The 12739-nt window shown below is 48.4% G+C and overlaps 1 protein-coding gene across 1 annotated transcript in view; it reads left to right on the plus strand.

Annotated features, from left to right (window-relative positions):
• Positions 1–12739, plus strand: part of KIF16B (kinesin family member 16B) — a 238165-nt gene that overhangs the window by 202125 nt on the left and 23301 nt on the right. The window contains exon 26 of the mRNA XM_060230816.1: positions 4311–4394. Within this exon, the coding sequence (XP_060086799.1) occupies positions 4311–4394 (84 nt within the window). The remainder of the gene's footprint in view (positions 1–4310; positions 4395–12739) is intronic.

Here is a 12739-nt window from a genome sequence, read left to right on the forward strand (position 1 = left end):
TGGGCATGCACACTTCTTCAAATACATTGAAAGGGAAGTTACCAGGCCATACATAGGTAGAGATTGCACAGCTAATTAATATACAGCTTAACAAGCAGTGTTTAACTAAGCTTTCTACTGCAGTTTGGTCCTTGCATCTGAGAGCCACTTTGGTGTAGTGCTTAAGTGTGCAGACTCTTATCTGGGAGAACCGGGTTTGATTCCCCACTCCTCCACTTGCAGCTGCTGGAATGGCCTTGAGTCAGCCATAGCTCCGGCAGAGGTTGTCCTTGGAAGGGCAGCTGCTGAGAGAGCCCTCTCCAGCCCCACCCACCTCACAGGGTGTCTGTTGTGGGGGGAAGAAGATATAGGAGATTGTAAGCCGCTCTGAGTCTCTGATTCAGAGAGAAGGGCGGGGTATAAATCTGCAGTCTTCTTCTTAAACGCCTTTATTCTGGTGTAAGCTAATTTGCTGCTCGCCCTCTACCTATGCGTACAGACTGGCAACTTCTGTTTCAGTGTCTCTCTCTGAAGAAGTGTGTGTGCACACAGAAGCTTATGAGAGCATAAGAGAAGCCATGTTGGATCAGGCCAATGGCCCATCCAGTCCAACACTCTGTGTCACATAAGAGAAGCCATGTTGGATCAGGCCAATGGCCCATCCAGTCCATCACTCTGTGTCACATAAGAACATAAGAGAAGCCATGTTGGATCAGGCCAATGGCCCATCCAGTCCAACACTCTGTGCCACATAAGAGAAGCCATGTTGGATCAGGCCAATGGCCCATCCAGTCCAACACTCTGTGTCACACAGTGGCCAAAAATCCAGGTGCCATCAGGAGGTCCATCAGTGGGGCCAGGACACCAGAAGCCCTCCCACTGTGCCTCCCCGAGGCACCAAGAATACAGAGCATCACTGCCCCAAACAGAGAGTTCCATATATACCATGCAGCTAATAGCCACTGATGGACCTCTGCTCCATATGTTTATCCAGTCCCCTCTTGAATCCATCTCTGCCTGTAGCCTCCACCACCTCCTGTGGCAGTGAATTCCATGTGTTAATCACCCTTTGGGTGAAGAAGGACTTCCTCTTATCTGTTCTAACCCGACTGCTCAACAATTTCATTGAGTGTCCACCTTGGAGAAAATTTCATTGGATTTTAAGAAGTCACTGGATTTGAACTTTACACTTAAGAAGGGTGCATCTGCCCATCAGTATTCGACTTTGATATATTTATTTCCTTCATTGTATTTCCCCCCAGAATTAAACCCAAACAAATGGTGACCATCTCAACAAGCTTGTTACTCCAGTTTGGCCCTTTCATAGAATCATAGCGTTGGAAGGGACCTCCTGGGTCATCTAGTGCAGGGTTGTCAAATATGCAGTTCAGGGGCCGAATCAGGCCCCCGGAGGGCTCCTATCAGGCCTCTGAGCAACTGGCTGTCATCAGCTATCTTCTTCCTCTCTCTTGCGTTCTTCTGCATAACAGCTTGCTTTTCCAGGCTTGCTCAATCGCACAGCAGAGCTACAGAGCAAAATCTCTATTTTCTTCATTGGCTGAGGCTCCTCCCTTGGGGAGGAATAGTTTGCTTTGCCAGGCTCTCTCAATTGCACATCAGAGCTACTGAGCCAAGCCTCTTTTCCTTCTATTGGCTGAGGCTCCCCCCCTCCCAGTCCCCTGGGGAAAGAAGGAAAGAGCCAGAGCTTCCTTTGCCCAGTTCCCTGGATCCCATGGGTGAAATGCAAAGAAAGCATCTTGAAGACCAATGAGTGCTAATGCTTTAGTTATGTTTTAAGTTTTTTTGAAAAAAAATATAATTGTGTTTGTCTGTGTTCTTTATAAAATGTTTATCTCTGCTACCTAATCTTAAATAAGTACATACACAGCCCGTCCCAACATGGCTTGGCTCAACCTGACATGGCCCAGCCCAGCAAGGTCTCATTTATGTCAGATCCAGCCCTCATAACAAATGAGTTCAACACCCCTGATCTAGTGCAACCCCCTGAAAAATGAAGGAAATTCACACGTGCCTCCCCTCTATACACACACCCAATGAGCCCTGCTTCAAGCCCAGAAGATGGCAAAAAAAAAAAAGCGCTCTTCAGGGGGCTGAGAGGTGATAGGATCACCATCTTCAAGTCCTTGAAGGGCTGTCATATAGAGGATGGTGCAAATTTGTTTTCTGTGGCCCCAGAAGGTAGGACCAGAACCAACAGGTTGAAATTACATCAAAAGAGTTTCTAGCTCAACCTTAGGAAGAACTTCCTGACCATTAGAACGGTTCCTCAGTGGAACAGGCTTCCTCGGGAGGTGGTGGGCTCTCCTTCCTTGGAGGTTTTTCAACAGAGGCTAGATGGCCATCTGACAGCAATGAAGATCCTGTGCATTTAGGGGGAGGTGTATGTGAGTTCCCTGCATTGTGCAGGGGGTTGGACTAGATGACCCTGGAGGTCCCGTCCAATTCTTCCAACTCATGAGGTGGTGGGTTCTCCTTCTTTGGAGGTTTTTCAACAGCAGCTAGATGGCCATCTGACAGCAATGAAGATCCTGTGAATTTAGGGGGAGGTATTTGTGAGTTCCCTGCATTATGTAGGGGGTTGGACTAGATGACCCTGGAGGTCCCTTCCAACTCAGGAGGTGGTGGGATCTCCTTCCTTGGAGGTTTTTCAACAGAGGCTAGATGGCCATCTGACAGCAGTGAAGATCCTGTGAATTTAGGGGGAGGTGTTTGTGAGTTCCCTGCATTGTGCAGGGGGTTGGACTAGATGACCCTGGAGGTCCCTTCCAATTCTAGGATTCGATGATCCCTGACCAAACTGGCCCAGAGAAAAACGGCAAACAGCATTTCCCTGGGCATGTAAGAAGGGGCCATGAGTACTAAGCATTGATGTAACCAGTGTTCCCTCTAAGCTGAGTTAGTGTGAGCTAGCTCACAGTTTTTTAGCCTCCGGCTCACACGTTTTTGTCTTCGCTCAGGAAAATTGGCCCCAGAGCAAACTAATTTATGCAGTAGCCAAATCACTCGCCCACAACTTGAATGCCAGGAGCTCACGAAGTCAAAATTTCGCTCACAAGATTCCACTGCTTAGAGGGAACGTTGGATGCAACCCTTCCTGCCCTCCTTCTCATGATCTGCCGAAGTTCACAGATTCAGCATTGCTGTCAGATGGCCATCTAGCCCCTGCTTAAGATCTTCATCTGTTAAACCCAGGAGTCATTTTGTAGAAAAATAGGTGGTGGAGCTCAGTAGCATAACTCATTAGCATATGCTGCCCTCTCACACACACACACACAGCCAAAAGTGACCTGATGCAAGAAAGGAGAGCCTTGGGCGAGCGAGGCCTGCTTGGGATGGCTAGAGACCCAGCTAGCCCAAGCAGGCCTCGCTCACCTGGGGCTCTCCTGGGCCGCCGCCCCCCCAATCAAAAGACCAGCAAGCCGCCCAGCACCCAAAATCACATAAGAAGTGGAGAAAGGGTGGTGTGGGCTGCTCCAGAGGTTAATGAAGGCTGCTGGAGGTATGGCAAAGCTCCTGGTGGGTGGATGGCTGCCCGCTCTCCTAATCCAGGGATTGTTATGCAGCTGCACCTCCTATTCAATGGACAAGGTAGGTGAGGAGGAAGAGGGGGAACCCTCAAAAAGGTTCAGGAACTGCGCTCCTCTGAGCTCCTGCTGAATCTGAGGCCTGGTTAAACCTCATTATCATGCAGGGTGATAATTTATTGCTCACCCTCTACCTATAAGTCTAGATTGGCAACTTGCATTTCAGTGTATCTGGGAAAGCGTGTGTGCGCATGAAAGTCTCGCACCTTGAATATAACTTCGTTGATCTTCAAGGTGCCACCGGACTCCAACTTGGTTCTGCTGCTCCAGACCAACATTCCGACCCAACCTGTCCAAAAAAAATCAGATGGCGAACCGGGCCCAAGATTGTATTCTTGTTCAGTAGAAGATTTCGAAAGCTGCGTTGCGGGCAGTAGGAAAAGGGAGGCTTTTTCCGCTAGAGGGAAAACGAATGATAAAAATGCGCGTTTGCATTTTGCAAAGGAATACTTTGAACGTACACCGCCCTGCTGGATGCAGAGACCGCAATTGCGTCCTTTGACTTCGTTTCTGTAGAAACGCGCCCTGCTTTAAAAGACTCCTGTGGTATTATGGCTCGGCTCGTCTAAGCATCCTCCCCGCCAGGATTATCTTAAATAATGTCGCCATTCATGCTGAAAAAGAGTAGCTTATAGATGTTCGTTTCCCTCCCCCCTCTTCCCCAGCTGGTTCACGGCTTTTAAGAAGCATTTTCCCTCTGACTTTATTTTCTGTTGCTTCTTCCAGCTGGCAGCTTTAGAGTTCCCTCCCAAGAAGCTCTTCGGTAACAAGGATGAACGAGTAGTAGCCGAGCGGCGGAATCACTTACAGGTAATAGCAAGCTTCTTCCTTTTAAAAAAAAAAGGACTGTAATGTAGGTCTATTTACAGAGTTCTGTCTGCTTGACCAATAGAACCATTTCCTAGGGGGTGGGGGAATTCAAACAGCCAATCGGTAAACGGGCAGTCGTGCCTGCTTCGTTTAACACAGAAGATGGCAGCAGCAGATCGTAAATCCCAGATAAATAAATAAATAAAGTTATGAGGGCTGCGCGTCACAAAAATGTGCCTCCGTTCTAGCAGGGAGGTGTCTTCGGAGTTCGCAGGAAACAAGTTTATTCGAGGCCTACCTGTGGTGCAGAGTGGTAAAGCTGCAGTACTGCAGTCGGAGCCCTCCGCTCACGACCTGAGTTAGATCCCGGGGGAAGCTGGTTCAGGTAGCCAGCTCCAGGTTGACTCAGCCTTCCATCCTTCCGAGGTCCGTCAAATGAGTATTCCGCTTGCTGGGGGAGGGGGAGTGTAGATGACTGGGGAAGGCAATGGCAAACCACCTTGTAAAAGGTCTGCCGTGAAAACATTGTGAAAGCAACGTCACCCCAGAGTCGGAAACGACTGGTGCTTGCACAGGGGACTACCTTGACCTTTTTTAAAGAGGTTATGCACAAGGTGAATATTTACAATAGGTAGAAGAAGATATTGGATTTGTACCCCGCCCCCGACTCTGAATCTCAGAGTCCCAAAGCATTTTACAATCTTGTTTATCCTCCTGCCCCACAACCGACACCCTGTGACGTAGGTGGGGCTGAAAGAGCTCTCCCAGAAGCTGCCCTTTCAAGGACAATTCCTACAAGAGCTATGGCTGACCCAAGGCCATTCCAGCAGCTGCAAGTGGAAGAGTGGGGAATCAAACCCGGTTCTCTCAGATAAGAGTGCACACACTTAACCACTACACCAAGCTGGCTTTCTAAGAAAAAGATAGTGGATTTATACCCTGCCCTCCGCTCTGAATCTCAGAGTCTCAGAGCGGCCAACAATCTCCTTTACCTTCCCTCCCCCCCCCCCACAAAAAGACAACCTATGAGGTAGGTGGGGCTAAGAGAGCTCTCCCAGAAGTTCAAGGACTACTTTGTGAGAGCTATGGCTGACCCAAGGCCATTCCAGCAGCTGCAAGTGGAAGAGTGGGGAATCAAACCCAGTTCTCCCAGATAAGAATCAACGCACTTAACCACTACACCAAACTGGCAAGATTTTAAAAGGTGTTAGCTCCTTTGAATTCATATTATTAACTTCCTCTGTGTGGCCATCTGCCCTCCTCCCACCCTCACCACAATGTTAAGTCTGTTGAAAAGGTGAGCAGGTTTTTTTCCCCATTTTGTTGGGTTTTATATGAAACATACCAAGTTTTCTTAAGGTCAAGTGCAACCACGATCCATGTAGGACTGTATTGCTCACATCAGGGGGCTCCAGCAGTCCACCCATCAGTCTTTATTATTGCCCATGGGCCACTGAGAAGCAGAAAGGAAAGGTCCCCTGTGCAAGCACTAGTCGTTTCCGACTCTGGGGTGACGTTGCTTTCACACCGGGGAGGTTTGCAATTGCCTTCCCCAGTCATCTACACTTCCCCCCCAGCAAGCTGGGGACTCATTTGACCGACCTCAGAAGGATGGAAGGCTGAGTCAACCTTGGGCCGGCTACCTGAACCCAGCTTCCGCCGGGATCGAATTCAGGTCGTGAGCAGAGAGTTCAGATCTCAGTACTGCAGTACTGCTGCTTTACCACTCTGCACCACGGGGCCGCTGAGAAGCAGAAAAAACAGTGTTATAATCACAGGTTGTTTTGTGGAAGAAGAGGTGCCAGAGCTCATTAGCACACCTCATTTTGCACAACTCATTTGCATATGCCGCACACCCCTGACATCGCTGGCAGGTGGACTCAATTATATCAGCTCAGCATCTGCCTTAAAATACTTCTGGAATTAGAATGGTCATCATCAAACTGTATTCCCATCGTACTTTTTAAATTTCTTTCTCCTATGTGGCCTCAGTGGAATGAGGAAGATTTCCCATCTGTCTGCTTTATATGTTTTGGTTCTTTTCCCTTTTTTGTGGGGGAAAAATATGAGAAAGTTTGTCAGACCTTAGAGTTCAGTAGAATTCTCACTGGGGGCTTGAACAATGGAGCCCAGAAGCAAGTATATATATATATTTTGGGGGGTGGGGGCGGGTAAGAAAGAAAAAACACAATAAAATTTAGAGGTTCCAGAGCTCCGCTCCTGTGAGCTCCTGCCCAAAATAAGGCCTGGTTATAATATTAATAACTTGTTTAAAATTTCAACATACATCGTTCATCCTAACACATTTAGCAGTTTACGGGTTAGAATCTGAGCGGGTTATACGCAGCAGCCGTATCTTCATTTTAGAAAGCCAAAACTTGGCTTATGGGTTCCAGTTCTGGATTGGGGGAAAAGTGGAGAATTTGGGGGGCGGAGCCTGGGGCGGGTGGGGTTTGGGGAGGGGCAGGACCTCAATAAGGTCCCGTAGATGCTATTACATCGCGCCATAGATGCTATTACATCACTGTCGACGCTGTTGGCTCCTGGCTGTATCGAATTTTTCTGACCAAGTGAGAAAGCCGCACAATCAAACCTCTGCTGTAAGAAAAGTGTACCGGGCCATGGCAGCAAACTATCAAGAATGAGGCCTCTGATTAATACCTTGGTCTTGGTCTCGGACAATAATCATTTAAAAAATTCATCTCGGTCATAAGAAATTATCGTTGCATTGAAATGTCAGGAGCCGCTCTATAATTACATTTGTTTGACCGCTGAGGAAGGCTAGTGGGCCAAAACACTTAACGGTCATTTTTGGCCAACAGTGGTCATTTCGGGTTGTTCGCTGTACAAATTGATTCTTAATTCAAGCTATCATCAGATCGAATATTTGTTTTAATCTACTTGGTAATCACACCGACACCCACACACGCACATGTACTGTGTCCCAAGAAGTGTGTTACGTTCTAGAAGTAGATTCTTGACTCTAGAGGTTTAACCTGGTGGAATGCTCTGCCGGAAGACCGTAGGGCAGGGGTGTCAAACATGCAGTTCGGGGGCCGAACCAAGCCCCCGGAAGACTCCTATCAGGCCCCCATGCAACTGGCTGTCATCAGGTTTGTAACCTGCTTTTAGTAACTGGTTTTAAAGATTATTGTATGTTTTTATGGTTGTACGTCACCTAGAGCCCAATCTTGCCTAGGATTCCATCAAGTTGAATTAGTAGTAATAACATATGAACATATGAAGCTGCCTTACACTGAATCAGACCCTTGGTCCATCAAAGTCAGTATTGTCTTCTCAGACTGGCAGCAGCTCTCCAGGGTCTCAAGCTGAAGTTTTTCACACCTATTTGCCTGGACCCTTTTTTGGAGATGCCAGGGATTGAACCTGGGACCTTCTGCTTCCCAAGCAGATGCTCTACCACTGAGCCACCGTCCCTCCCCTGTTAAATCTGTTGATATTTAATATTTTTAATTTGACTAACAGAATTACTGGGCCTATACGTTCTGACCATCTTAACCTTTGTGTTCTTAATGCAATGCCACAATCCTTGTGGTTTTGGCCTCCTGTAAATCCAGGTCAGCCAATCAGAGCCCATGCAACTCCACCGGATGGGTGGGGGTGAGCCGTCCTTAGCTCAAGTGAGGTGAAGAAAACTTTTTTTCCCCTTTGGACAGGGATTTTGTGGCTCTGGGAGTGAATGGCAGCTTAGCCTGGCAATATCTGGCTTTTAGACAGCGGCTTGGGATGGCTTTGGGCAGGGGTGTCAAACTTATTTGTTACCGGATCTGACATAAATGAGACCTTGTTGGGCTGGGCTGGGTCAGGCCGTGTTGGGCCAGGCCAAGTGTGTACCTATTTAAGATTAGGTAGCAGAGATACAAGGAGGTCAGGAGGGAAAAGGACCCCCTGCTACCTCCCACTAGCGACAGCCAATGACACTCCCTGTGAACACACGCTCTCTATGACATCACAGCCCCAGTCTGACATCACAAAGGAGATGAGGCAGGCAAGGAGGTCAGAACAGAAAAGGACACCCTGCCCCCTCCCACTAGCCAATGACACTCCCTGGCAACACACGCTCTCTATGACATCACAGGCCCAGTCTGACATCACAAAGGAGATGAGGCAGGCTAGGAAGTTAGAAGGGAGAAGGACCCCCCTGCCCCCTCCCACTAGCGACAGCCAATGACACCCCCTGGCAACACAAGCTCTCTATGACATCACAGGCCCAGTGACATCACAAAGATGAGGCAGGCAAGGAGGTCAGAAGGGAAAAGGACCCCCTCCCCTCCCGCTAGCGACAGCCAATGACACTCCCTGAAAAAACAAGCACTCTGTGGCATCACAGGCCCAGTGACATCCCAAAGGAGATGAGGCAGGCAAGGAGGTCAGAAGGGAAAAGGACCCCCTGCCCCCTCCCACTAGAGACAGCCAATGACACTCCCTGGCAACGCAAGCTCTCTATGACATCACAGGCCCCAGTGACATCACAAAGGAGATGAGGCAGGCAAGGAGGTCTGAAGGGAAAAGGACACCCTGCCCCCTCCCACTAGCAACAGCCAATGACACTCCTTGGCAACACACGCTCTCTATGACATCACAGCCCCAGTCTGACATCACAAAGGAGATGAGGCAGGCAAGGAGGTCAGAACAGAAAAGGACACCCTGCCCCCTCCCACTAGCCGCAGCCAATGACACTCCCTGGCAACACACGATCTCTATGACATCACAGGCCCAGTCTGATATCACAAAGGAGATGACGCAGGCGTGGAGGTCAGAAGGGAAAAGGACAGCCAGGCTAAGGTGGGTAGGAGGAAGATAGGTCCTTTTTATATCTTAACTTATGGTGACCCCGTAGGGTTTTCAATGTAAGAGACATAGAGATGTGGTTTGCCACTGACTCCTGTGTATCTCAGCAGAACGTCGTTTGAGGAGGATGTCTGGTTCTGCTTAGTGACCCCGGACTTCCGTGGCAGTCTCCCGTTTAAAAAAATAGTGAGGGGTGACCCTGCTTAGCTTCCACAATCTGATGAGATTGGGCTAGCCTGAGCCATCCAGGACAGGGTGAAGTCTCCTTTGGGTGGAGGAATGTTTCTTTGCCAAGCAGAGTGGTAGGATACATTCCCTAGTAGGGTTGGTTAGCAGGCCTTTTCTAATGTTTTTATGAAGGCCTCAGCCCCTCTGCCCTGTTGTTGGCCTTCCAGAGGACCATGGTGTAAGACAAGATGCTGGACTAGATGGACCACTGGTTTGATCCAGCAGGCCTCTTCTAATGTTCTTATGAAGGCCTCAGACTCTCTGCCCTGTTGTTGGCCTTCCAGAGGAACCTGATGACCGTGGTGTAAGACAAAATGCTGGACTAGACGGACCACTGGTCAGATCCAGCAGGCCTCTTCTAATGTTCTTATGAAGGCCTCAGATTCTCTGCCCTGTTGTTGGCCTTCCAGAGGAACTGGTTGGCCACTGAGTAGGACAGGATGCTGGATTAGATGGACCACTGGTCAGATCCAGCAGGCCTCTTATAATGTTCTTATGAAGGCCTCGGCCTCTCTGCCCTGTTGTTGTCCTTCCAGAGGAACCTGAGGATCGTGGTGTGAGACAAGATGCTGGACTAGATGGACAACTGGTTTGATCCAGCAGGGCTCTTCTGATGTTCTTCACAGGGGAAAGGCCTCAGCCTCTATGCCCTCTTGTTGGCCCTCCAGAGGAATTGGTTGGCCACTGTGTATGACAGGATGCTGGACTAGCTGGAACACTGTTCTGGACCAGCAGGGCTCTTCTGACATTCTTAGCATCAGGGGAAGGCCTTAGACTCTATGTCCTGGTCTTGGCCCTGCTGAAACTTGGTTGCTGCTTGTGATAGGATGCTGGACTAGATGGACCTCTGGTATGATCCAGCAGGGCTATTCTCAAGTTCATGCACAATAGTATGGTTGGTCTGAAGCTAGGACTCTGTTGGGTTCAGTAATGCAGAGAAGAAATTGGGTTTTATCACAAAACCGTTTGTACATACTATTAACCCTTTGCTTTATTTTTTGGGGGGGGTATAAATACATTAATAATCCATCTAATATTTTGTAAAATTCTACCTAGGACTTCTGTTGCTAAATATAATGGTGTTGTGTTCTGTGTTCTTACAGAGGATTAAATACTTGCCGTTTTTAAAACCTGGATTCTCTTCTCAGTATTTTATAATTTCATACTTTGATAATGTGTATACCCAAGAGCAAATTAATGGATGGCTTTTGAGCATGCATTGATTATCAACTAATTCCATTGCATTAGTCACTGCAGCTGCAAACAGCTGTCTCCGCATGGTTCTTGTACTTAGTTTATATGAAACTATAGGATATATAATTTAATTAGACTTTCATTGATTACCTCTGCATTGCTCTGGTAGCATAATTACCATATACATACCACTGTAATATCTCATGGGGAAAAAGAACGAGACATAGGGTTGGATCCAACAAGGATGGCTTCTGTACATACAGATCTCATGATCCAGTGCAGAGCGCTTTTGGTGTAGTGGTTAAGTGTGGTGACTCTTATCTGGGAGAACTGGGTTTGATTCCCCACTCCTCCACTTGCAGCTGCTGGAATGGCCTTGGGTCAGCCATAGCTCTCGCAGGAGTTGTCCTTGAAAGGGGCAGCTTCTGGGAAAGCTCTCTCAGACCCACCCACCTCGCAGGGTGTCTGTTGTGGGGGAGGAACCTAAAAAAAGATGTTATACCATTGGTAATGTTGCAGAAAAGGGCAACTAAGATGACTAAGGCAGAGGTGTGCTTGGGGGTGTGCACAGTGGAAGGGCTTCTAGCTCCACTGGTGGACATGTTGATGGCACTTGAGTTTTTTGGCCACTGTGTGACACATAGTGTTGGACTGGATGGACCATTGGCCTGATCCAACATGGCTTCTCTTATGTTCTTACGTTCTTAAAACCTAGATCTGAGTCCAGAAGGGCCTTAGAAAGCAACAAGATCTCTTAAAAACTCCCTTCATCTGACAAAGGGTTTTTTGACTCAGTGGTTGAGCGTCTGTTTGGCATCCAGAAGATCCCAGGTTCTCCCGGCATCTCCAGCTAAAAGGACCAGGCAGGAGGTGATGTGAAAGACCTCTGCCCAAGACTTTGGAGACCAGCTTCCAGTCTGAGTAGACAGAACTGCGACCAGGGCTTTTTTTGTAGCAAGAATTCCTTTGCATATTAGGCCACCCCTCCCTGATGTAGCCAATCCCCCAAGAGCTTAAAGGGCTCTTCTTACAGGGCTTACAGTAAGCTCCAGGATGATTGGCTACATCAAGGTGGTGTGGCTGAATATACAAAGGAGTTCCAGCTACAAAAGAAAGCCCTGATACTGACGACGAAAGACTGAGCGCCTGATTCAGTATATTGCAAGTTCGTGTGCTCAAGCTCGTAGCCTGAAAATTTCGTTGGTCCCTGGACTCGACTTTAGTTCTTCCAAACACTTTTCCGTCATCGGTATTCTGGGGCTGACACAGATTCTCCATCTGTTACTTGCCAGAGCAGGTTTCAAAGACTGAAAAAACCAGTGACCAGCAAGGCGGAAAATCCGTCTCTAGGCTGGCTCACTTCTTAAGGCAGAGAGAAGAAAAAGCTGCCAAGCGCAGAGCGAAGTATCTGGGAGAACTTTTGAACAGTTCTTCCTGAGGAACTAGTGACTGGTGAAAGCTCATCCTTTGCCACAAATTCTGTTCCTCTTGAAGGTGCTACTGGCCTCTTGCTCTTTCCTACGTCTACACACAGTTGCCAGCCAGCTATCCATCTTGATCTAGTTTCCCGTATTTGTGGGGTTTTTAAATAGAAGAGCATTCACCCATGTGACTCCTCTCTTTGGAAGAGGAGACTTGGACCTAGAGCAGGGGTGTAAAACATGAGGCCCGGGGGCCGAATCAGGCCCCTGGAGGGCTCCTATCAAGCCCTCGAGCAACTGGCTCTTGTCTGCTTCCTTCTCCCTCTGTCTTGCTTCCTTCTGCATCTCAGCTTGCTTTGCTGCAAGGCTTGCTCAATTCCACAGGAGCTACGGAGCAAAACCTCAGTTTTCTCCATTGGTTGAGGCTCCTCCCTGTCCTGGTCCCCAGAGGGCTGCTATTAGGCACCTGAGCAACTGGCTATCATTTGCTTCCTTCTCCCTCTCTCTTGCTTCCCTCTGCATCACAGTTTGCTCTTCCAGGCTTACTCAATCACACAGCAGAGCTATTGAGCCAAGCCTCTATTTTCTCCATTGGCTGAGTTTCCTCCCTTGGGGAAGAAGGGGAGGAGAGAGAGCTTGCTTTGCACAGCGGAGCTACTGAGTCAAATCTCCCTTCCTTCTGTTGGCTGA

The sequence above is a fragment of the Heteronotia binoei genome, chromosome 1, assembly GCF_032191835.1.
Source record: "Heteronotia binoei isolate CCM8104 ecotype False Entrance Well chromosome 1, APGP_CSIRO_Hbin_v1, whole genome shotgun sequence".
In the NCBI taxonomy this organism is placed as follows: Eukaryota; Metazoa; Chordata; class Lepidosauria; order Squamata; family Gekkonidae; genus Heteronotia; species Heteronotia binoei.